This window comes from Felis catus, chromosome E2, assembly GCF_018350175.1.
Source record: "Felis catus isolate Fca126 chromosome E2, F.catus_Fca126_mat1.0, whole genome shotgun sequence".
NCBI lineage: Eukaryota > Metazoa > Chordata > Mammalia > Carnivora > Felidae > Felis > Felis catus.
The window spans coordinates 17,969,656-17,992,863 of record NC_058382.1 but is presented as its reverse complement, the minus strand read 5'-3'; the positions used below and the strand labels follow the sequence as shown (position 1 = coordinate 17,992,863).

Below are 23,208 nucleotides of genomic sequence, written 5' to 3'. Positions count from 1 at the left end.
TATTAAGTGTGCAATAGCATTATGTCTAAAAAAAAAAAAAGCAACGTACATAACTTCATTAAAACCTACTGTGTTGCTAAAAAACGCTAACCGTCATCTGAGCTTTTAGTGAGTCATCATCACCGATCACGGGTCACCATAACAAATATAATAATAAAGAAAACGTTTGAAATATTGCAAGAAATACCAAAATGTGACACAGAGACATGAAATCTGCACGTGCTATTGGAAAAATGGCGCCGATGGACTTGCTCGACACAGGGTTGCCACAAACCTTCAATTTTTAAAAATAAACGCAGTTATCTTCAAAGTGCAATAAAACGACACACAAATGAAGCATGCCTGCACGTAGCAAAGCAGCTAAGTGTTTGGAGACCTTCGCACACGCAGACGGCACTGATCTTTCAGCACACGCTATTCAGCTCCTCACCAAAGCACACCGGTGATGAGGTTTTTTGGGGGGCGATGGGAAGGCTTTTGTGGGGATGGTCCAGAGCGGAAGGCCAAGAAAGAATTCTTGAAGATGTCTTTGGTACAAAAATGTGATTTTATTGAAGCACGGGGACAGGACCCACGGGCAGAAATATACTATAAAGTTGGGAAGGTAAAGTCAAATGGGAGGCCTCCAGAAGGACTTTGATATGCTAAAGAGGACTCCTAAGATACTTGAGGCCTTGCTGTTGTCAAGCTAAGGTTCTTTTCCCTCTAGTGAGGCATTAACATTATGACGGCAGGGGGTTCCTGGAGAAATGTTCTACTCTGAATTTGCCTCAAGTATTGGTCAATGGGCAGCAGGTTATGAGGAAATTTAATTTTCTGCCATTTCCTTCTTGCCTTTGTTCCTCATATCACTATGAAGGGGTGACGTTGGGGTTTCGGGAAACTGAGTCTACAGGTTTCTGGAGATTAGGCAGTTGGTAAGATTGCCTTTTTTTTTTGTAATTTACTAAGATATTTACAAACTGATGGAGACTCAGGTCCTGCAGGACTGTGATCTCTATCAATTAACCATTTGCTTTCTTTCCTTTCCTTTGTCCTTGGGCAAAGTGCCCAAGGCAAAGTGCCTAAGGAATGTCACAAACATCCCACTTGACCGGAGGGGGGCGGGGGTGCTAGCTTATATTTTGCCTTCAGCCTGCCTTATGCTCATCACCGGCACCGCCATGACTTTTCCCCTTATAGAAAGGGAAACTGAGACTCAAGAGTGATCATTAAAGAACTTGCCAGCCACCTCACAGTAACTAAGTGGCAGGGGTAGGACTAGAACCTGGGCCTGTGTGACTCTGGAATCTGAACTCTCAGCCGTTCTCGTATACGGCCTCCTCAAGAAGAGCATGTCCACGCATGCACACAGGCGTGTGTGTGTGTGTGTGTGTGTGTGTATAATTCTGAAAGCTATGCAACAGTCAACAGTGGTTACTTAAGGAATTAGGGGAAAGGGAAGTAAGCCAACTTGCATTCTGCTACTAAACAATTCTGTACTGTTTACATTTTTTCAATGGCTATGTATGATTTTATAACAAAAATATAAAGTCTTATTTTAAGTAATAATTCTGCTCCCCAAACAGCCACAAAAAAGAAAATTCAAGTTAGTCTAGCATTTAGGCCCTGTTTACTGAGCAATTACTATGTCCTAGGCTGATGACTATGTCCTAAGGACTTCGCATTCACGACTTCACTGAATTCTCACAACCAGGTCTAGAAGGAGGGCATTGTCATTCAGCCCCTTTACAGAAAAGGAACCTGAGGCTCAGGGATGTAAACTGACCTTATCAAGGTCACATAACAATGCAGGGACTCAGCTCAGGTCTGACTGGTTTCAGACCCCATGTTTCTACCTACTCAGTATGCTAGTCACACAGGAATGATCACGACGACGATAATAGCAATTTAAGTGCTTACCGTGGGCCAGACCCATGCTCTTCATGCATGAGGTCATCAAATCTCCAAGGCAACCCCAATTTTACAGATGAGGAAACTGAAGCCACTTATTTGTCCAGGGTCACCCAGCAGAATTGGGACTGGAATCCAAATCACCATACATGTGTCCACCCAGAAAAGAGGCAGAGCTAAAAATAAAACGAAAGTACTTACTTGCAATTCAGGGAGCACAGATTCCATCCCTCCTCTGGGAACAAAAGTCAAGGGTTTCTACAGACAAGAGGGAAGGCTTATACACATTGTTTACAAAGAATTTTGATTGGTGTTGGTAACAAAAAACTAATCTTCACTGCATATAATTGGCTGCTAAGGCTGTCACGAAGCGAAGTCTCTTACTGTTGCAGGTGTTCAGGCTGAGTCCTTGGAATATTTGTTGTTTGGCCCAGTTCAAATGCTCACCGTTTCACAGGTGAGGACAGGCATAAGGCACATCTTAATGGCCTCCCGGCTCCATTTTAAAACCCCTTGACATAAGGGGTTTCATTGCACCTATCACACACGACGTTGGCATCCACCCAGCCGCTCGAACCAAACACTCAGTAGTTATCCTGACTCCTTCCTTTCTTTCCTTTCCCTCCCCCTGTCTAGTTTTGCTTGGTTCTAGCTTCTGGAAGACAGGAGCTCGCTTCTCCCTGTCCAGCTACCTCAGCCCTGGACAAGGGAGCCTAAGGCAAGTTGATAGCCCCAAACCACCCCGCCCCCCCAAGGTGGGATGTGCGTGATATTCCTGTGATATTCCTCGGGCCCTTCTGGCTGCCCAAGAACAAAGAAAAGGACAGAAAACAAATGGTTAAACTGATAGAGTCTCGGAGTTTACAGGAATCTCATCAATAGCCTCAGCTCCAGGAACTCCCTACTATCTTAAGAAAGCCTTGCTAGAGGGAAAAACCACCTTAGCTTGACAATACCTAGGCCTCCAGTAATCTGTAAATCCTCTTTAGCACAGGAAAACTTTCTCTTGCCTTTACCTCCCCCAACCCCACAGTATATAAGCAGTCACTCTGCACAACCCCACTGCAGCTCTTCCTGCCCACGGGTCCTGTCCCCGCGCTTTAATAAAATCACCTTTTTGCACCAAAGACGTCTTCCAGAATTCTTTCTCGGCCATCAGCTCCAAACCCCACCATCACCCCAGAACCCCATCAAACTCTCAACTGGGCCGTTGCGAAGGACTTCGCACTGATCTCCATGCTGCCCTTCCTTCCTCTTGACCCCTATCCCATTTACTCTCTACACTGAGGTCGACATGGTCTTTTTCAAATCTCTGCCTAAATAACCTCTCGTGCAGTCTTTCTCAGGGTCCTGGGAGAGAAATAAGCCGTGCGGAGAATGGTATGTGGGATTGTTTTCTCAATTTTCCTAAGGATGATACTATCTAATACCATTTTCTAATAAGATAGATGACCTAATTCATTGCATGTAATGGATGCCTTGGGAGTGTTTGGGCTTGATTCTCTGCAAGAAGTGGGTGGAGAAGGCTGCAAAAGCTTCTTGTCCTATTTCAAGTATCAGCGCCCACTAGGCCCTTGTGACCTAAGGGACACCACATTTCCACCTCTGCAGGCTCATTTCCTACTACCTTTCTTCGTGAGAACAAGAGCTCTCCTCCATTTCTCAATTATAGAAGCCTCATTCCTGCTAGAGGACTTTTGCACAGTCTGTTCCCACTGCCTGGAGCTTCTGCCCCAGGCCTTCCAGGGCCAGCTCCCCCTGTTAGTCATTCAGGCCTCAGGCTCAAATGCTACCAGCACAAAGAAGCCTAGAGACAATGACAATCCTTGCTATCCCATTGCCCTTGTTTTCTTTCTTTCACAGCACGCACTTCCCCTGGTCTGAAAGTGCCTTTCTATATTCACTTACCTAATGTGTGTCTCCCGAGTGCCACAGGGCAGTTCTATTTTATTCAGGGCTGCATCCTCGATAACCACTAGAAAGCTTTTTCACAGGAAACCAATCTGCAAAAAATACGTTCAGAGAATTTATCAGATATTTTATTAGGTGCCAGTCACTGGGCTCGGAGCTTTGCAAGGCGTCCCATCCACCCAGCACTGTCCAATGAAAATATAATGTAAGCTATTTCCAATTTTCTAATAACCACATTAAAAGAGAAAAGAAACAGATGGAATTAACGTGAATGTATATTTAATCTAACATGTTTAAAGTATTATCATCTCAACATGTAAGGGATTTTAACAGATTTTTTTAAGTTGTTTTTTGGTTTCAGGTTTTTTGTTTTGTTTTGAGAGAGAGCGTATGAACAGAGGAGGGACAGAGAGAGAGGCAGAGAAGGAGGATCCCAAGCAGGCTCTGCACTATCAGTGCTGGGCCAGACGCGGGACTTGAACCCACGAACGATGAGATCGTGACCCGAGCCGAGATGGAGTCCGATGCTTAACGGACTAGGCCGCCCAGGTGCCCCAAAAACTTGCAAGGGATTTTAAAAGAGAGAAAACATTTTTGTACTCCTCCTCCATCCCTCCTCCTCTCTGCCTTCTAGGTCATGAGGAGCTCTGCCCTGCCTCAAAGTTTAGGGGCTGGCAGGCTCCCACTTCAGGACGGATCTCCAGTGTCCCCCCAAATGGCGTCTCAGCTTTCCCTCCTTTTCTGTACCTCTCGGTGCGCACGGGCCCTCCAGGACCTGTATTGTGAGAAAGTGGGGAGGCAGCCCTCGAGCGGGGCCTGAAGATGCCTTCCTGCACAGACGCAGAACCCAAACAGGTGTGACTCGGGACCAGGGACGAGCTGCCGGGCCAGCAGCCGTCTTACCCGGAAATGAGTAGGAAAGCGCCAAAGAAGGGACGCCAGCTTTGGAGCATGCGCAGGTTAGCACCAACCCGGAAGTGCACGGGCGGGGGGCGCACGGAGAAGTCCCTGCTGACAAGAAGCGCAGATCGCAAAGCTCGAGGCCCAAGCCTTTCAGCAGGGGGAACGGAGGAGGAGGTCGTGTTGGTGTCTACAGCTGAGGTGAGACCGGAGGTTGACTTCTCCGCTGCGGGTTTAAGAACTCGAAGTTTGGGCCTTAAGCGGGGGTTGAACCCCTGAGCAGGATCTTTCCGGGGAGGGCGCTGGACCTCAGGGATTCTCTGAGATCAGGAAAGACTTTGTGGGGGTGCTTCTTTGGAGTATATCGACAAAGGAAGCAATGCCAAAGGAAACTTTGTTACAAACATTGTGCCACGTTTTAGATTTACCTTGAACGAATTCTGCAAAAGTCTACGTCGGGCAGTATGATCGTGAAGACGGTTTTAGTTCTAAGAAATAACAAGGTGGCCTGGTAATGGGACATAGTTTTGTAGTTGTACGTGAGTGAGACCTCGATTTCTCAATCTGGTCAGGCTGCTTCTCCAAATAATCTCATTTGGAGATAATATAAGGAGTCTAAAGTTAGTCTTCCTGTCTCCTACTTCCATGGGGGGGGGGGGAACCCCAGATGTTCTGTTAGGAATTAGCAAGGAGGGCTGTCCTGAGAACAAGTTGTAAGGGGCGGGGGGGGGGGGGGGGGGGGGGGGGAGTCCGATCGTTGGAGGCCCTGAAAGATCTTTTCATCAGGTCAGCAGCGCTGGAGGGACATTGATCCCTGCTGCTACATTAGGAATGAGTGATGTGGAATGAGGTGTGCCATGGTAGGGGAGGGTCTCTGACCCAGTGTGTCACGGGGACACTGTGACCACACATCCTGTCAGGAATGCAGGGAAGGGAGGTCCTTACTGTGGGAGGTGTTTGAGCCATTATGGCAGGGCCAGGATTGTGGATCGTGTGGAACCTTGGGGGGGGGGGGGGGGGGTGGGCGCCTGTCAGCAAGAACAGGTGAAGGAAGTTACTGTTTGGCAGTGTCCAAGGAGGCTTGATTGCACATGCCCAGATGTAGGCATAGGCAAATTTTTTCCCAGTAGCCAAATTTTGAAAAAGTAAGAAGAAACAGGTGAAATTGATTTTAATGTATTTTATTCAATGCAATATATCCAAAATATTGCTTCAATAAGTAATATAAATATTAGTGAGGTCCTTCTATTCTTTTTTTTTTTTCTAATGTCTACAATGCAGTGTATGTGTTTTCCGCGTATGTGTATGAGCTGTGCGGCCCGTATCTCAGTTATGGTTAATCACATTTCAGGTGCTCTGTAGCCACATGTGGCCTGTCGCTACTGCATTGGAGAGTGCAACTCTAATAGAAATAGAACACGTTGTGGAAGACGTCCTTAGTAATGACAGATGCTATCGCAAAAAAAAAGACCAAAAGGGCAAGTGATGCTTTAGGTAGGGTGGGTCAGGCTGGGAAGACCTCAGCAAGGACTGAGGGAAGTGAGCCATCAGGGCAGGGAAAGATTGAGTCGTGCAGGCACAGTGAGCAAGCTTGGCCTATTCGAAGAGCTCCAGGGAGACTGAACGGCTGCACCAAAGTAAGCAAGGGAGTGGGGGGAGGTAGGAGATGAGTATCATGGTAAAGTCTATCGGGTTTTATTCTGAAATCATGGGAAACCATTGGAGGGTCGAAAGTGGAAAGGTGGCCCGATCTGATTTAACATTCAATTAGATTTAACATTCTAAAAAGGGGCTTTCAGAACTCCTGGGAAGTGACTAGATATCCCATAGGTGATGGAGGGGCTGGTAAGAGGGTAGATGTGAAAGCCATCCGCTGCGGTAGAGGACACTGAGGACCATTAACTCAGGTCACCAGATGGAAGGGAGACTCAGGTTTACATGAGGAGCGTGAGGGGTCTGTCAGTGCGAGAGGACTGAGGGCTTCTCTTTTGTTGGGGTTGTCACTGGTTTGGGGGAGGGGCATTCAGGAATGTTCTAGTAGGTTCATCTGTTGGGCAGCAGGAAATGCGGTGGGAGGTCTCAATAGGAGGATGGTCAAGGGTGTTCTGTTGTGTTCACTTCTCAGGAGCATCTAAGGACATTTTTTTATCTGTCAAAGTTCTGGGGCCACCCCCTCAGTGCATCGTTGTGGAGGTTTGTAATGAAGTGTGCCAGGCTCTCAGGAGGGACTGCGCCGAGGAGGTAGCCTGAGGAGTGCTGGTGAGCCACAGAATTCCCGCATGGCTGAAATGGCTTTGGGCAGGTGGAAATAAGGTGGCTTTACTGTTGCAGTTGTAAAATATTTTTTTTAATGTTCATTTATTGGGCAGGGGGAGGGGCAGAGAGAGAGGGAGGGAGGGAATCTGTGCCGTCAGGACAGAGCCCCACGTGGGGCTCAATCTCATCAACTGAGCCAAAATCAAGAGTTAGGTGCTTGGGACACCTGGGTGGCTCAGTCGGTTGAGCGACCGACTTCGGCTCAGGTCATGATCTCACGGTTTGTGAGTTCGAGCCCCGAGTCGGGCTCTGTGCTGACAGCTTGGAGCCTGCTTCTGATTCTGTGTCTCCCTCTCTCTGCCCCTCCCCCACTCATGCTCTGTCTCTGTCTCAGAAATAAATAAACATTAAAAAAATTTTAAAAAGTTGGATGCTTAACTGATGAGCCACTCAGGCACCCCCCCTTTTTTTTTACATTTTATTTTATTTTATTTTATTTATCTGTTTATTTGAGAGATAGTGTGTGTGCGTGAGTGGGGGAGAGGGGCTGAAGGAGAGAGAGAGAAAGAGAGAGACAGAGACAGAATCTTAAGCAGGCTCCATGCTTAGCATGGAGTTCAACGCAGGGCTCGATCCCACGACCCAGGGATCATGACCTGAGCCGAAATCAAGAGTTGGACACTCGGGGCACCTGGGTGGCGCAGTCGGTTAAGCGTCCGACTTCAGCCAGGTCACGATCTCGCGGTCCGTGAGTTCAAGCCCCGCGTCAGGCTCTGGGCTGATGGCTCAGAGCCTGGAGCCTGTTTCCGATTCTGTGTCTCCCTCTCTCTCTGCCCCTCCCCCGTTCATGCTCTGTCTCTCTCTGTCCCAAAAATAAATAAAAAAACGTTGAAAAAAAAAAAATAAAAAAAAGAGTTGGACACTCAACCACCTGAGCCACCCAGGCACCCCTTAAATATTTGATTATGAACTATTTCAAACATTCATCAAAATATGACAAACCATACTAACAAAGCCTGGTATACACATTCCCTTAGCTTTATCCATTTTAACATGCTGCATAACCTATCTGCTTCAGCCTTGTTTTAAGAACTAAAACCTTATAGGGCACCCGGCTGGCTGGTTGGTAGAGCTTGTGACTCTTGATCTCAGGGTTGTGAGTTTGAGCCCTACGTTGGATGTAGAGATTGCCTGAAGAGTAAAATATTTAAAAAGATGGAAAGAACTAAAACATTACAGACAGAGATAGAGCCCTGGTTGTACCATCCTTGATCCTATTTTCTTCCCTCCCCCGAGGTAACACCGTCCTCAGGTTAATGAAGATCCTTCCCATCTATTTTTTTTTTTTGCACTTTTACTGCAAATGGATATACCCACAAACATGTTTTTTAAGCTTTACGTAAATGGCTTCGCACCGTGGGTATCATTTTATGACTTTTTTTTTTTTCACTTAACATTATGTTTTTCAGACTGAGCCTGCTTGAGACCTGTAGCTCTATCTGATTTTTACTGCCAGATACCTACCGCTCCACCGGGTGGATATACCACATTTTCGTTTTTCCATTCTCTTCTTGACGGACGGTTAGGTAGTTTCCACCTTTGAGCTCCTGCAAACGCTGTTACTGTGAAAATCATGATACACACAAGACTTTCACGCACATATCCACAACTTTGGACCTCAGTGTTGGTTTTGTCATTCAGGACTTTGATGAGAAGCTTCAGTAACCCAACCATGCTTTGCCCCTTTGAGTTTTACTTTACTTTCTGTAAAATGGACATGATAACAGTACTGCATAAAGTCCTAAGAATTAAGAACATGAATGGAAAGCACTCAACACAGTGTCTTACACGTGGCGTGGCGGGCGTCAATACCTGGGGGCTTTTTCTGTCTTGCGGAGACAGGAAATTCAAATGGTTAAAAGGTCTTTGGAGTCTTAACAACTGGGTGGGAAGGCCGGCTCTGCTGTCACTTCCCCCCGGGCTGGGCTGCCCGTGGGAAAGGCAACTCACTCTTCTGAGCTTCCGTTTCTTAACCTGTTAGAAGAAAGCAAATGAATGCAGTTGTGAGTATCCGTTCTCCAAACAGGAATCTGTCTGGGTCGCGATCGGGCTGGAGTTGTATAGCAGAATAATAACAGCTGCCGTTCCCTATTGTGAATAAAACTGGGCCAATCTGTATTGTTTCTGAACTCCTAGTAGGGACCCGTATTATTCTTGTCCAGCAACATCTTATATGGAACCCCAGCATATAAAGCAAATGAAGTTGGAACTACCACAGTTAAAGCGGGGGTAATATCATAGGTGTGTGCGGGTTTAATCCTGGCTCTGCCGGGTACTGGCTGTGTGAGCCTAAACAAATTATCTCTCTGAGATTCAGTTTCTTCATTTGTAAGATGGGGAAATGATGCCAACCTAATAGCGTTGTTATGTGGCTCAACTGAGGTAATATATGCAAAGCATATATTGGCATAAAGCCTGGCTTGTGATAAGAACCGAGTAAGGGTGGCTGTTGCTGTTGTGGCTGTGGCTGTGACCACCTTCGCTGACCACAGGGTGGAGTGGAGATCTCCCAGCCTTGCATCGGTGCCCTCCATCGTCTCGCCCAACCTGCATTTCTAGTCTTCAACACCTACACTGCAGCCAAGTTGAATTACAACGTCCCGTCTAGGATCCAGCACTGCTGGGTCTGGGCGTATGCTCTGCCCGCTGGGGGGACCATCCTCTGTCCTCTCCCTGGCTCCAAGAGTACGAACGTATGCTTTTTAAAACTTTTATCATGGAAATTTTCAGAATGTACAGAAGTTAGAAAAGCTAGTATAATGAACCCTCACGTAGTCACCACTCAGCTCCAGGTGTTACCGACCTTGTTTCCTGTATGCACCCCAACATCCTCGCCCCACTAGATTAGATCCCAAGCAGTTTATCATGTCACCTGTAAATTCATCATTATGTATCTCTAAGGGAAAGATGCTTTTTAAAAAACATAACTACAGAGGCGCCCGGGTGGCTCAGTCAGTTTAGCGCCCAACTTCGGCTCAGGTCATGATCTCACGGTTTGTGAGTTGGAGCCCCACATCAGGCTCTGTGCTGACAGCTCAGAGCCTGGAGCCTGCTTCAGATTCTGTGTCTTTGTCTCTCTCTACTCCTCCCCTGCTCACATTCTCTCTCTCTCTCTCAAAAATAATAATAAAAAATATAACTACAATACCATTTCATGTTTGAAAGAGATGAATAATTTCTCAGTATCAATCTGTCACTGTTAAGTTTTTATCATCTCATAGATCTTTTTTTTTTTTTTTGGTTGATTTGTTCAAATCAGGATACCAGTAAGATCTATACATTGCATTTACAGATGTGCTCCTTAAATCTGTTATCTTTTTTTTTTAACGCTTATTTATTATTGAGAGACAGAGAAACAGAGTGTAAGCAGGGGAGAGGTAAAGAGAGGGGGAGACAATCTGAAGTAGGGTCCAGAGCCCAACGCAGGGCTCGAACTCACAAACTGCGAGATCATGACCTGAGCTGAAGTCAGTCACTTAACCGACTGAGCCAACCAGGCGCCCCAAATTTGTTTTTATCTTTAAGTTCCCTCCCCCTCTCTTCCCCTCCTCTTTCCCCCCTCTTTTTTTTTAACTGAAGAAACTGAGTTATTACTAGGCCTTTGGAATTTCCCATGGGAAATGCAAGCGGCAGGGGGAAGGGGGTTGGCTAATTTCTTCTCCGTGGAACACTTGACTAGGTTCCTCTGTACCTTTTTTCCCCCTGCAGACTGGTAGTTAGATCTAGATTCCAGAGGTTTCGTCAGATTTGGGGGGTGACTTTTGGCAAGAACTTCCGGGTGGTGATCTGCCCCTTCTATCAGATCTGCAGGGGCCGGCCTCCTTTACCATAGTCTTGTAGGATCAATCCACCGGTTCACAGGTTGTCAGCCTGACCTCACCCCTTTAGAGTGCCCCGTCAGACTTTCACCTGGTGGGTTTTAGCAGTCATTGACATCAGCCTCAATCCACTATTAAGTTTTGCAAAAACGGTAACATTATAATTCCATTATCCCATTTGCATTTATTAGCTGCAAATCTTTGTGTAAGAAAAATTGTTGGTTTGCCCTGAGGTACATTTATACAAGACAGAGAATAAAACGCTTCATCTATTCCCTTTATTTACCCGTTCTCAAAATAATGATTTGGTCCCTGGCAGCCTCTAAAGGTAGCCACAGAATTTATTGTTGTTGTTGTTTATATTTTTTATTTTTTAAGTTTTTAAATTCCAGTTAGTTAACATTACAGTATTATATTAGTTGCAGGTGTACAATTTAATGATTCATCACTTACATACATCACCCAGTGCTTAGCATAAGTGCACTTCTTTTTTTAAAATTTTTTTAATGTTTATTTATTTTTGTTAGTGTGGTTTGTCATATTTTGATGAATGTTTGAAATAGTTCATAATCAAATATTTAAGGGGCGTCTGGGTGGCTCAGGTGGTTGAGTGTCCAACTCTTGATTTCGGCTCAGGTCATGATCCCTGGGTCGTGGGATCGAGCCCCACATTGGACTCCATGCTGAGCATGGAGTGTAGACAGGGAAGGGGCAGACAGAGAGAGGGACAGAGGATCTGAAGCGGGCTGTCTGCTGACAGCAGATGTGGGGCTTGAACTCACAAACTGAGAGGTCATGACCTGGGCTGAAGTCGGACGCTGAACCCACTGAGCCCCATAGATGCCCCACAAGTGCACTTCTGAATCCCCATCGCCCATCCAACCCACCTCTCCTCTGGCAACCATCAGTTTGTGCTCCATAGCTAAGAGTCTGTTTCTTGGTTTGCCTCTCTCTTTTTCTCCCCCCTATGATCATTTGTTTCTTAAATTCTACCTATGGGTGAAATCAAATTGTAGTTTTTTAGTCCCATTGTGAATGCCCAGCTGAAACGTAACTTCCCCTAGTTTTTTTTACCCTGACTCAAAAGGAATTTCTCCCTTTTGCTGAATTTAAACACTCTTTTCTAGTGGTTTCCAGCACTTTCTGTATGTGTACTTCCTTTATCTTCAGCCAGATCATAAGCTCCTTGAAGACATTTCTACACAGCACTTAACCTGATGCATCAGGCAGTGCTTCTCAAACTTTACTGTACATATGAACCATGAGGTGGGGGGGGAGGGTGGTCTTGTTAAAATGCATATTCTGATTCATCAGCTGTGAGGTGGGCTGAGATTCTGAATGTCTCACAAGCCAGGTGATGCTGATGCTGCTGGTCCAAGGACCACACTAACAAAGAGGTATGGGAAATTGATTTCATTGATTCGGTAAGAAGTGCACAGTCTGGGCTAGTTCATGGGCCAGGCCCTGTTACCTGAATGCTATTTTTTTTTAATGTTTATTTTTGAGAGAGAGAGAGAGAGAGCCTGGGGGAGGTGCAGAGAGAGAAGGAGACAGAATCCTAAGCAGGCTCCGCGTTGTCATTGCTATCACAGCAGGCTCAATCCCATGAACCGTGAAATCATAACCTGAGCTGAAGTCGGACGCTTAACCTACTGAGCCACCCAGGCGCGCCAGGCCCTGTTTCCTGAAAATGCAAAGGGTTCTTAGAGAGTTTTAGTTCTTTAACATGTTATTTTTTTTTTCAGAATTTTTTTTAACGTTTATTTATTTTTGAGACAGAGAGAGACAGAGCATGAACAGGGGAGGGGCAGAGAGAGAGGGAGACACAGAATCCGAAACGGGCTCCAGGCTCTGAGCTGTCAGCACAGAGCCCGACACGGGGCTCGAACTCACGGATTGTGAGATCATGACCTGAGCTGAAGTCGGGCACTCAACCGACTGAGCCACCCAGGCGCCCCTTTAACATGTTATTTTAAATATGTTTAAGAGTGCACAGAGTTAAAAATGGGTTTGGTTTTGGTTTTGGTTTTTTGTTTTTTCATAAAATCCAGAAGGACTCAGAGTGAAAGTACATCAGTCCCCAGAGGTGATCGCTGTTACTTCTTGAGTTTTATTCTAGAGATATTTTATGCATGTTGGAACATGTATTTGTACTGTCTTTTATGAACATACTATTCACACTTCTCTGTTGCTTTCTTTTTTCCTTTTACTCTATCTTAGAAATTGTTCTATATCTCAACATATGTCTCTGCATCGTGTTTAGTGGGTGGCATAGTTTCTACCCAAGATGCTCTTGTTTGGGTGACGTATACAGTGAAGTGCGACTATGTCCTGGCTTCTTCCTCATCCTACACATTCCATAGAAAGTAGGGGGTCTTGTCTTCCATTCTTTGAATCCTCTGAATCACCTGGCCAGGGGTGGTATATTTTTGTCAGTTTCATTTGATCTAGAATACATCCATCAATCATTTACAAAAACATGTATACACTTCTTTTTTTCCCCTTAGGATTCCAGTCCTCTTAGAATTAAATTATCACTTTACTCTGTATTCCCTTAGCACTCACAAGTTACTCAAAGATAATCTCTTGTTTTAGTAGCATCTTACTGTGAAATGCTGTATACGTAAGTGCGTATAAAATGTATATTGACAGACCTCAGGCCATGTTACCCCAAAATATGGTGCCTTGGCATATTGAACATTTCAAGCTGAAATAATTTGAGAAAATAGACGCAGGAAGGACTCTCTGACCTTCCCCTGAAGCAGACCCCTCACGTGACAAGTACCTTCCCCATACCCTGAGGAAAGGATCATCTTTATCTCCAAGATGGAGTCCCCCACAAGAGGAATCTGAATGAACACGCCTTGCTAAGTTTTCCTCGTTTGCCACGCTGACTTTATACCCCTTCATCCTATCGCATTTTTTCCATGACTCCACTCTTCATCAAACCCGGCACAAAAACAGCGTTAACTACTTCTTCAGGCCTTCATTTCCTTATGAAGACTCCTGTGTCATGTAAAATTTATATTAAATAAATGTGTATGCCTTTCTCTTGTTAATCCGTCTTTTGTTACAGAGACCTAGCCAAGACCTAGAAGGGTAGAATGAAAAGGTATTTCTCCTCCCCTACAGTATATTTAAGGAAAAAATAAAAACACGAATAGTGTCACCACCCCGCTCCAGGTGCCCCTCCCCTACCGCAGGATGGTCTCTCCCTCTAAGGAGATGTGCTGATTTGACATTAATCATTCTCTGGCTTTCCTTTTCTCAGTGGTCCTGAAGCTACAGTGCATCAGAATCATCTAGAGGGCTTGATAAAACACAGATCGCTGTGCCCTCCCCCCAGTTTCTGATCTAACAGATATGGGGTGGGCCCAAGGTTTGCGTTTCTCAAAAGTTCCCAGGTAATGCTGATGCTGCCGATCCCAGGTCTACACCTGGAGAACTGCTTTAGCTCAAAAACGCTCTCGACTTGTGTGTGATGACTCCTGGCCTCCCCTAAAACCCAGCCACTCAGTACAAGCATCTTAAGGACCTCCCCTCCTCCCTCCTCTACTCGTTCCTATCACCCGAATTCGGAGCATTCAGTCTTTGCTAAATATTTCAAAGGATTGTGGCATTTGAGCAGCCTCCATTTTTTTTTCTTTTCTGTTGATCATCCCATTTATAAGTTGCATCTCATTTATGTGTGTGTCTATTATTGTTCGTTAGCCAACAGGAAGGATAGAAGCAACATTCACATGTCTTATTTGTCTTGTCTGGAAGCCCTTTGTAAACAGGAACCAAGTGATGGGGTGCAGAACGTGCCACCCCCTGAAATAACACTGCTGTTTAAGCTGAAGGCGATTGAGAAACAGATGCAGGAAGGACTCTCTTGCCCTTTCTACCTAAAAGCAGGTCATAAAATTGTCCTTGAGAAAGGTGCCCTGCCCGTACCAGGAAGAGAAGAACGTTCTTATCAGCAGAGACCTGGAGTCAACTCCAGTCTGTATAAACAAAGCTACTAAAATAACCCTTACCTTCCATTCGTTTCCCCCATTTATTTCCTAATCACTGTCCCACAGCATATTACCCGTAGTCCAAGCCCCTTTGTCTGGTCACATCCCCACAACTTGTCATTCTTCGTGCAAAAAGGTACATGAGCTTTTGGGCCTAATGGCTCCTTTGAGTCTTCATTTTCCTTCTGAAGCCTCCTGTGTATGTGTAAAACTACACCAAATAGCTTTGTATGCTTTTCTCCTGTTAATCTGTCTTCCGTCAGTTTAGTTCTTAGGCCAGCCAGAGAATTGCAGAGGGAAAAAGGAAGTTTTAGCTTCCCCCCACATTTAATTTCCCTTTGTAGTCCACTTCCACAAGTAGGCTACAGGCCACAGTTTGCAAGCTCAGTAGCTTGTATAGGCCAAAAGGCAATGTAAGTCAGTGAAACTCGCAAAGTGGAATTTTACTGACCTGGAGACCATGTCCTGTAAAGAGGGCGGCTGTTAAACCTTGACTTAAGCCCATCACAAGTCCATTGCTCTCTGATTTTCTGTTTTCAAGAGAAACCAGAATTAATCCCAACTAATTCAACATTTTAAGGACACAGAGCAGACAGAGATTCCATGCAGAATACGTATGCAGAACTGAAATGGAAGCCATTCCGTGTTTCAAGACCTTTGCAGTCAGTGGTTGGATGGATGATTGGGGAGTGAGTAAATAATGATTCTGGGTCATTGCGGCAGCTCTTTACGGAAATGGAAGGAAGACGTCACTGTTGAGTACCTACTGTATGCCCAGCCCTGTGCAAGGGGCTTTACATACACACCTTATCTCTTTTGACTTTCACAACAACGCCACAGGGTAGTTATTATCATCCTTGTTTATGTCCACACTCGTTCCACAGATAAAGAAGTGGAGATTTAGAAAGGCACAGGGTCACATCACTAGTTTTCTTTCTTTATAGGTTATAACCTACCTACCTAATTCTTAAAAAAAAAAAAAAAAAAAGGATCTTAGATGAGCTCGTATGATTTCCGCTGTGTCCTGAGCCTTGGCTTCCAGACGTCTCTGTTATACCAAGTTGCCACCACCAAAGGAATCAGGTTCTCAGAAGGCAGGTGGGGGAGGGCACCAGTGGTTCCGGAAGCAGGTTTGATTCCTTGCTAAGATTCTGGGGATCTTAGCAAGCGACTGGCAGCCTCATGCTCCTCAAGTATGTCAGCCAGTCCTGAGGAGCTAGGACACACGGTGTCTCTTGCCATCCTGATAAGCCCTTCCCACCTCCTCCTTCATCACTGCCTGCTACCCTCTCAGAATTCAAGACTTCTGCCTCCCAGTCTTGGAGTCTACTTCACCCTGATTCCCTCCTAGAGCCCAGTGGGATAAGGACAGATGCACATACAGGAGCTGTCAGGTTGGAAAACATTTTATTGGTGTCGCTGAGCCCGGAGAGAGTGATTACAAGATGGTGATCAGATCCCACACTTAGCCCCTCCTCCAGCGGGTGTCAGCAGTGCTGGGTCTTGAGGGGAACAGTCACTGGGCGTCGGGAGTTGCACTCCTCAAACCCTTCAGCTGGAGGGGGAGAGGGTATGGTCAGACTGGGGACCCTCGGGTGCGGGGAGCTGGAGTCCCCCTGAAGCCCAGGACGGGGCAGGGCGGGGTGGGGGGGGCAGCGATGGAAGGGAATCTCCACCCTGATCTCAGGTCTTATTCTCTAAAGACAGTAGCTGAGATTTCCCTCAGCTTTAGTGACAGAAAGGTTTATCTCGTTACCTGTCCGCCCTTCCTCCCAGATCGTCTGCTGCTTCCCTCACCACCGACTTCTATCCTCCTGCTGCCCACCACCTCTTACCTTTGGAAAGGCATCCCAGTTGAGGAAAGGAAGTTTCCTTTTGATAGACTAAGAGAGAAAAGAAAGAACGAGACTGATGTGTTACAGGTCAGGGGAACGTGGATCCGTGAACGCTCAGTGAACGAGCTGTCTGTAGTGGCCATGGTGTTCTCGTTCTGTAATTCTAGGAAGAGCTGCTATTCCCTGAGCCCTTGTTCCGCGTCTGCCTTATACTGACTGCTCTGCAGGCATGCGTTCATTTGGGCTGCACAGCTGCCTTTTGAGGGAGGCACTGTCACGCCCTCATCACAGGTGAGGAAGCTGAGGCTCAGAGACCAGGTATCTGGGGGGGGGGGGGGGGGGGCACATAGCAAGTGTGAGCAGAGTCTCACGACACAACCTCTAAAGCCCACCCTGTCGCGGACTTTGCCTTCTAAGTGTGGGCAAGGCCCCCCAACTTAGGACCTCAGTTTCCTCGTAGATGGTATGTGGGTTCAAAGAAACTCTTGGCTGATTAAGTTCTGCCTTCTCTGGAAATGTCTTTATGGCCCTGCTCCCCCCCTGCCTCGTGCGGAAAAGAAGCGTGGCCATGTCAGCCTCCCGAAGAAACTTTCTCCCGACGGGCAACATTCAGGCGGGGCAATTACTCCCTCCTGGAACTCAGGAAAGACCCAAAAGGGCTATTATTACTAGAACGTGTCGACCCCACCCTAGAAAGCCTGTGAACGGTCAAGGAGAGGAAGGGGTGCCCACGCTCTTACCTCAAAGAGGGCATGCCAGTTCAGGAATTCATCGGGCTTAAAAGCCTGTGGAGACAGAGAGACCAGAAGAGGATCAGTTTCAGGGGAGGACAGAGCTCAGCCCCCGGCCCCCTAAGAGAGGTGAGGGGTCCACGGTGGCTTTACAAGCCCTCTACCAAGGCATTGGTCTTTATGCTGTGGGTATTGGGGGGCAGCACTGGAGAATGGTACTTACAGCACGCAACTTGTCGATGTTCAAGAACTGAGCGTTAAAGTTCTAGGCAGAGAGACGGGGCATTGTGAGGGTGGCTAAGGAGCGTGAGGAGGAGGGCACAGACTCACGCTGGGGGCGGGGAGGGGGGAAGCAGGATGTTTACCTCAGGGCCTGCCGCATAATCACCGATGGTGGTTTCTTCCTGGAAAGTGAAGGGGGAAAGCCTACTGATCACGTAAGGGCAAGTCCTCGTCCCCAAACCCTCTCCGCCAGCCCTGCCCTCCTCCACAGGCGGGTCCCCGAGCCGACAGCCCGTTCTCCTCCGTGGGGCTCGGATAACCTGTTCTGTTCCAGTAAGACAGATGGCGGACAGATGAGCAAGGCGGCGAGAAGGGATTGGAGAGTGGCGTGGGCGAGGAGCTACAGCCCAGGCCTGCACCCGTGGCAGGCAGCAGGTGCAAAGGGTGGAGAAGAGACGACTCCTCCCAGGAAGACCGAGCTAGTGTTGCCGTGCAGTTGACTTGGGCTGGTCTTGAGACACCTCTGCTCGGCCCGTAGAGCCAGGTGGGGGAGGTTAGCACACAGGTAGGAGCCAGGCCGCCCAGGTGCCCTGCCTGCCTCTAACTGATGGAGGCTGGTTTGCTTGGTGACTTTATTGCCACCAAAGTCGGAGTCACCATTTCCCTTCCCCATGCAGACACTCCCCCAGACCTCAGAGCATCCCATCTTGCCACTTGCCCTGCTTTAGTTGTCCGGCTTCATTGTCCCTTACTTCTTCCTTCCCGTGACAGAGGCCGCAAACGGGTACCCGACAGGCTAGACCCAAATGTTTAGCTCTTACAGGAGGTTGGCCCATTTTGTTTTTGTTTTTTTAATTTGGATAAAACATTTTTAATTAGTAAGAATACCCAAATCAAATTCCCGGTTTCCCCCTGAAAATTTTAAAGCTCTGGCCACACCAGGTGCAGTTTCCTGCTTAGCCACAGCCAGATGGACTGTCCCTTTTTCCACTGGGTGGGTTCCCCCCACCTCCCCTGGGGCCCCGCCAGCCTGCCTGCTCACCGACTTCACTTGCTTGGGTCCCAAGCAGTTGTGCCCATGACCCCATCTTAGACTTTTAAATTCAGCACACTCTCCCCCAACCTTGGGAGAAGATGGGGAGAGAGGGGCCTCCAGTCCCTCCTGGCTGGAGACTGCAGCCTAGGGATCCTTGCTATGGCCTGGGCTCCAGAGACAGGAGGAAGCTTCCAGTTTCCCGGAAGACATTCCCTGGGAGACCAACAGAATGCAGGTGAGGCTGAGCCCAGATGACCAACATCAGCCCCTGTCTCCTCCCAGGATTCAGTTGTCCAGCCTCCGCCCATCCTCTCCCCACCCCTTCCAGAAACAAAGCACATCCATATACATGTCTTCCTGGGGATACTTTGTCTCCCTTCCTCCTGTCTTCCCTTCCTCAGAGCCCCTGCTTTGCATTCAAAGCAAAGATCGCGTCCAACATAAGAGCCACGCGTCCAGTAGAGCGTACAGGTAAAGAAATCGAGGACTGAGGGAGGTAATAGGTAAGAACAGGAGAATCCAGGCGCCGCGCTCACCTCGGAAGTACCCAGGGAGGCACCCTGAGCAGAGTGGAGCGCCACAAGCGAGAGAAGAACCACAGCAGGAAGGACTGGGACCTTCATGGTGTCAGGTTCGGGGTGCTCTGAGGCGGGGCCTCACCGCTTGCCCTTTATATTCCCGGGAAGGTGGATATGAGCAGAAATGGGGTCCCCACCCCACTGACTCACCCCCAGATCCCATCGCCCGCCCCCGGGGCTCTGGGAGCGGGAGGTGTAGACTGTTCCCCACTTATCTTGGATTTCTCAATTGACACTCTGCCCCAGGCACTAGGAAGGTGAGATGGCGATGGGGTGCTTCATGCAAAGGGAGCTGGGATGGAGACAGGTTGAACCTGTCCCTCCAAGGGATTGGCAGTGTCACCCAAGCAGCCTCTCCTTTTGCCTTTGTCTCTTTCCCTTACATCCTTCATTCTGCTCTTATAATTCAGGCTTTTTCCCACCCTACCCAACTCTGTATAAACCCCTCAGATGGCACCGAAGGCCTTTCGCGCTCTGGCCTCAACCTGCCTCTCCAACTTTGCACGTGACCCCACATTCTGGCCAGACTGGACTCCCTGCCACATCTGCCCTTCTTTGTCCTCCAACCATCTTGCCAAGCTCTTGCTTATCCTAAAATGCCCTTCTGTCGTCTCTACTTCTCAGAACCTGACCTCCATCTTGGGTGAAGCTTCCCTGATTTTTCCCATCATCCCTCACTGCCCTCCCCAACCCTCCCCATACCCTTCCCTTCTTGGGATTGCCACGGCAATTCATCTGTTTCTCTCTCAGGTCGTGAGTTCCGAGAACTCTATCTCAATCACCCTTAGACGGCCCTCCGCCGTGCCTTCCACAGAGTGCGGGCAGAGCCAGCATCTGTTAGATTGGATACGTTAGGGGTCAGGCATCCTTCCACCAAGTACGCTTTCCTCCTTTATCCGTCATCCAGCTGCCCATCTCCAATTCTCGGGTCTTCAGAGACATGACTGTCTTGAGCTAAGAAAACAAAGAATAGAGAGCACAGGGGGAAAGAAAACAACACAAAAACACAAAGCAGGTCTTAAAGATACCCACTCGGAGATAAGAGCTAGATCCTGAACTTTGAGTGCCTTCTCCATTTCAGTGGGCTCACCCCACCCCGCTGCCCCGCTCCCCAGCTCGGCAGCTGCATCGCCTCTAAGTGACAAAATATCCTAATCAAGCCACCTTCTCTACTGTGAGGTTCAGGTGGCCCAGCCAGTTCCTGGTGTAATGGGGAGGTGTCGGGACATAGCCTGACCATAGCAAGACCTTATTTAAGAGCAAGCCTCTTCACCCTAACCTGGTGCAGTGTGCGCATGGATGGCAGGCCTGGGGTAGAGGGGCTAGATGGCACTCACAAACGATCTTTAGGAACCCCAGAAGCTGGCGCTTCGGTTCAGTTCCCATGCTGCCCCCCCCACACCCCAATCTTGGCCCCTCTGTAGCCTCAAGAAGCCTCCTCTGTTTGTTGTTTCTTTTAATGTTTGATTATTTTTGAGAGGGAGAGGGAGACAGAGTGTGAGAAGGGGAGGGGGCAGCGAGAGAGGGAGACACAGAATCCGAAGCAGGCTCCAGGCTCCCAGCTATCAGCACGGAGCCCGACGCGGGGCTCGAACTCACAGACCGTGAGATGGTAACCTGAGCCAAAGTCGGATGCCCAACGGACTGAGCCACCCAGATGCCCCTCCTCTGTTTTTATAATAGCACATCCCCCTTTGCAGAGCCACCTGAAGAGACAGAGCTTGAGGAACGCTCACTGAGCACGGGTGACCAGGTGGCAGTGGCTGCTGGAGGGGACAAGTGAGAAAGTGACTGGGGTGGGTGGAGCACCTCCCAAAAGGTTTTCTGGAGGACACAGGTTTTTATGTGTAATGAATTCTTACTAATTAATTAACAGTGACTGAAGGAGCTTATTAGCCACCATCGGGTCAGCATAGGGTGAACGAACTCCAGGGGCGGAGGGAATGAAGGGCGCACAAAGGGGAATACCGTGTGACCCACCCCCGGTTAGGCCCAGCTAATGGAGGAACGCTTCTGCCCCGCAGATCCAAAGCGGCAGAGGATCCAAACACATCACCCGTTTGGCTCTAGGCTTCTTTTGTAACCAGTTGGCTTGCCGATGTTCTCCTCCCCACCTCATGCTAATGCTGCTAACAATGTTAGCCAACATGCGGATGTCTTGTGGGGCGGCAGGCCCGGTGGTGCTAAGTGCTCCAAATGAATGAGCTCGTTGAAACAGCACGGTGATTCTGTGAGGCAGGTGCTATAATTATCCACATTCTACAGGCAGGGGCACCGCAGCACGTAGAGGTTAAGTAACTTAGCCCCGGTCACACGGCCGGTGCCTGGCGAGGCCAGCATGAGAACCCCGGGATTCCAGGGCCTGCCCCGTACTGCCCCTTTGCTGGACTGTGGAGTAGTGTCCTACAGGGGGCCCCGGCCAGCCCACGTGGCACCTGGCATGAATTAGACCCGTCTAGAAAGTTGGGGGGCAGGTTGCACGTAACCCCCGTCAGTGCCCCAGGTGTCCTTTCGCGGCATGCAGCCGGCACAGCCATAGAGAGCAGCTCCAAGCATCCGTGCATTAATTTCAGTGAGTTAACCTGTCAACACCGTTGACAAAATGGAGACAGAAAATTAAGAGATGAATGGCCCTTGGGGAGCCTCGGTGGCTCAGTTGGTTAAGCGTCTGACTTCGGCTCAGGTCATGATCTCGTGGTCCGTGAGTTCAAACCCTGCTCGGGCTCTGTGCTGACAGCTCAGAGCCTGGAGCCTGCTTTGGATTCTTCGTCTCCCTCTCTCTGCCCCTCCCCTGTTAATGCTCTCTCTCTCTCTCTCATAAACAAATAAACATTAAAAATATATATATATATATATAATTTAAAAAAGAGATTAATGACCCTCAACAAGCATATGCCCCAAAATGAACCTACGACTGCCCTCAGACTCCAGGTGCCTCTTGTAGTAGGAGACTTTGCCTTACCAAGTGTGCCTTTTTTTTTTTCTAATATTGACTAATACTGGGGAGAGTACAAGTGGGGGGAGGGGTGGAGAGAGGGGGCAGAGGATCCTAAGTGGGCTGTGCACTGACAGGCCGTCAGCACAGGGCCTGAGGTGGGGCTCACACTCACGAACCACGAGATCATGACCCGAGCCAAAGTCAGACGCTCAACCGACTGAGCCCCCCAGGCGACCCCGAGCGTGTATTTACAGACCACCTGTTAGTTCTAGTTGTGGCTTTACAGTTCCGTGTTTACAGTCAGGTACTTTTGTGTCATGCCTCCGAGCACAGTGTGCACAGCCAAAACAATCCTGGCTGGCTGGGCTGCTTTGCTTCCATCTGGTACCTTCCTGCTGGATCTTCAAGGACAATTTTGACCTTAACGTGATTTGTGCTGTAAGCGCTAGCTTTAGAATCTAGTGTCCCTATACTGCCTCAGTGGGTTTGTGTTCCCCGCGAGTGCCCAGTGTCCGACGGTTGGGCAAGTGGGAGAAGGGAGGGACAGGGGATCCTCACCGTCCTGGCGGTTTGGGTAACGGGCGGCAGGAGAGTCGCCGGATTTCAGCGTCGCTTTGGATGCATCACGTAGGGTTAATGGCGTCAGGCAGAGTCAGTCACATGGGCTGTGTGTCAACCCATCTCCGAGTCTAGCTGAGCTTCTAGCTCCTTCTCTGAGAATACCAGTAAACCCCTGTTTTCCCACAGGCCTTCCCCCACCCCACCCCGAATCTGCCAGAACTTGAGTGTGGGTAGGAGGCGAGGCCCAGCCCTGATTGCTACATTACAGACACGCCTAGGGGCTGGGAGCCAGCCTCCTGGGTTCCGAGAGGGAATACGGGATTTGAAGGGATACACACTGGGCCCTTGGGACCTTGGTGAACACCCAGGTGAAAAGCTTAGAATCTTTGAAGAGAAAGGGGGTCGGGGTGTGGGGTAATGGGAGGCAGAATTCAGGACATCCCCGTCCCTTCCTCTCCTGTGCCTCTACCA

At 48.4% G+C, this 23,208-nt stretch overlaps 1 protein-coding gene and 2 long non-coding RNA genes across 7 annotated transcripts in view; 1 reads left to right on the top strand and 2 right to left on the bottom strand.

The window, feature by feature from the left end:
- The window catches only part of LOC109494624, a 72,329-nt gene extending 67,366 nt beyond the window's left edge, over positions 1-4,963 (bottom strand). Inside the window, exons 1-3 of one of the 4 annotated variants that reach the window (XR_006590839.1) lie at positions 4,552-4,963; positions 3,802-3,896; positions 1,903-2,069 (exon numbers count right to left, since the gene is read on the bottom strand). This is a non-coding gene — a long non-coding RNA (uncharacterized LOC109494624). The remainder of the gene's footprint in view (positions 1-1,902; positions 2,070-3,801; positions 3,897-4,551) is intronic. The other 3 variants (XR_006590840.1, XR_006590838.1, XR_002149615.3) reach the window with 3 other exon arrangements.
- LOC123382454 lies at positions 4,783-10,048 on the top strand. The gene is made up of 3 exons (XR_006590841.1): positions 4,783-4,905; positions 6,830-6,963; positions 8,430-10,048. It is a non-coding gene; the product is annotated as an uncharacterized LOC123382454 (long non-coding RNA).
- Positions 10,049-16,226: 6,178 nt separating this feature from the next.
- On the bottom strand, positions 16,227-19,306 carry KRTDAP (keratinocyte differentiation associated protein). Of its 2 annotated transcripts, XM_003997917.5 has the most exons (6): positions 19,197-19,306; positions 17,768-17,806; positions 17,626-17,667; positions 17,412-17,456; positions 16,672-16,719; positions 16,227-16,391 (listed from the first exon to the last, which is right to left on the bottom strand). In XM_003997917.5, the coding sequence occupies exons 1-6, from the start codon at positions 19,281-19,283 to the stop codon at positions 16,353-16,355; spliced, it is 300 nt and encodes a 99-aa protein (XP_003997966.1). In that variant the 5' UTR covers positions 19,284-19,306; the 3' UTR covers positions 16,227-16,352. The 2 variants fall into 2 exon arrangements, with proteins under 2 accessions (XP_003997966.1, XP_044903244.1); XM_045047309.1 differs by lacking the exon at positions 17,626-17,667.
- Positions 19,307-23,208: the final 3,902 nt, after the last annotated feature.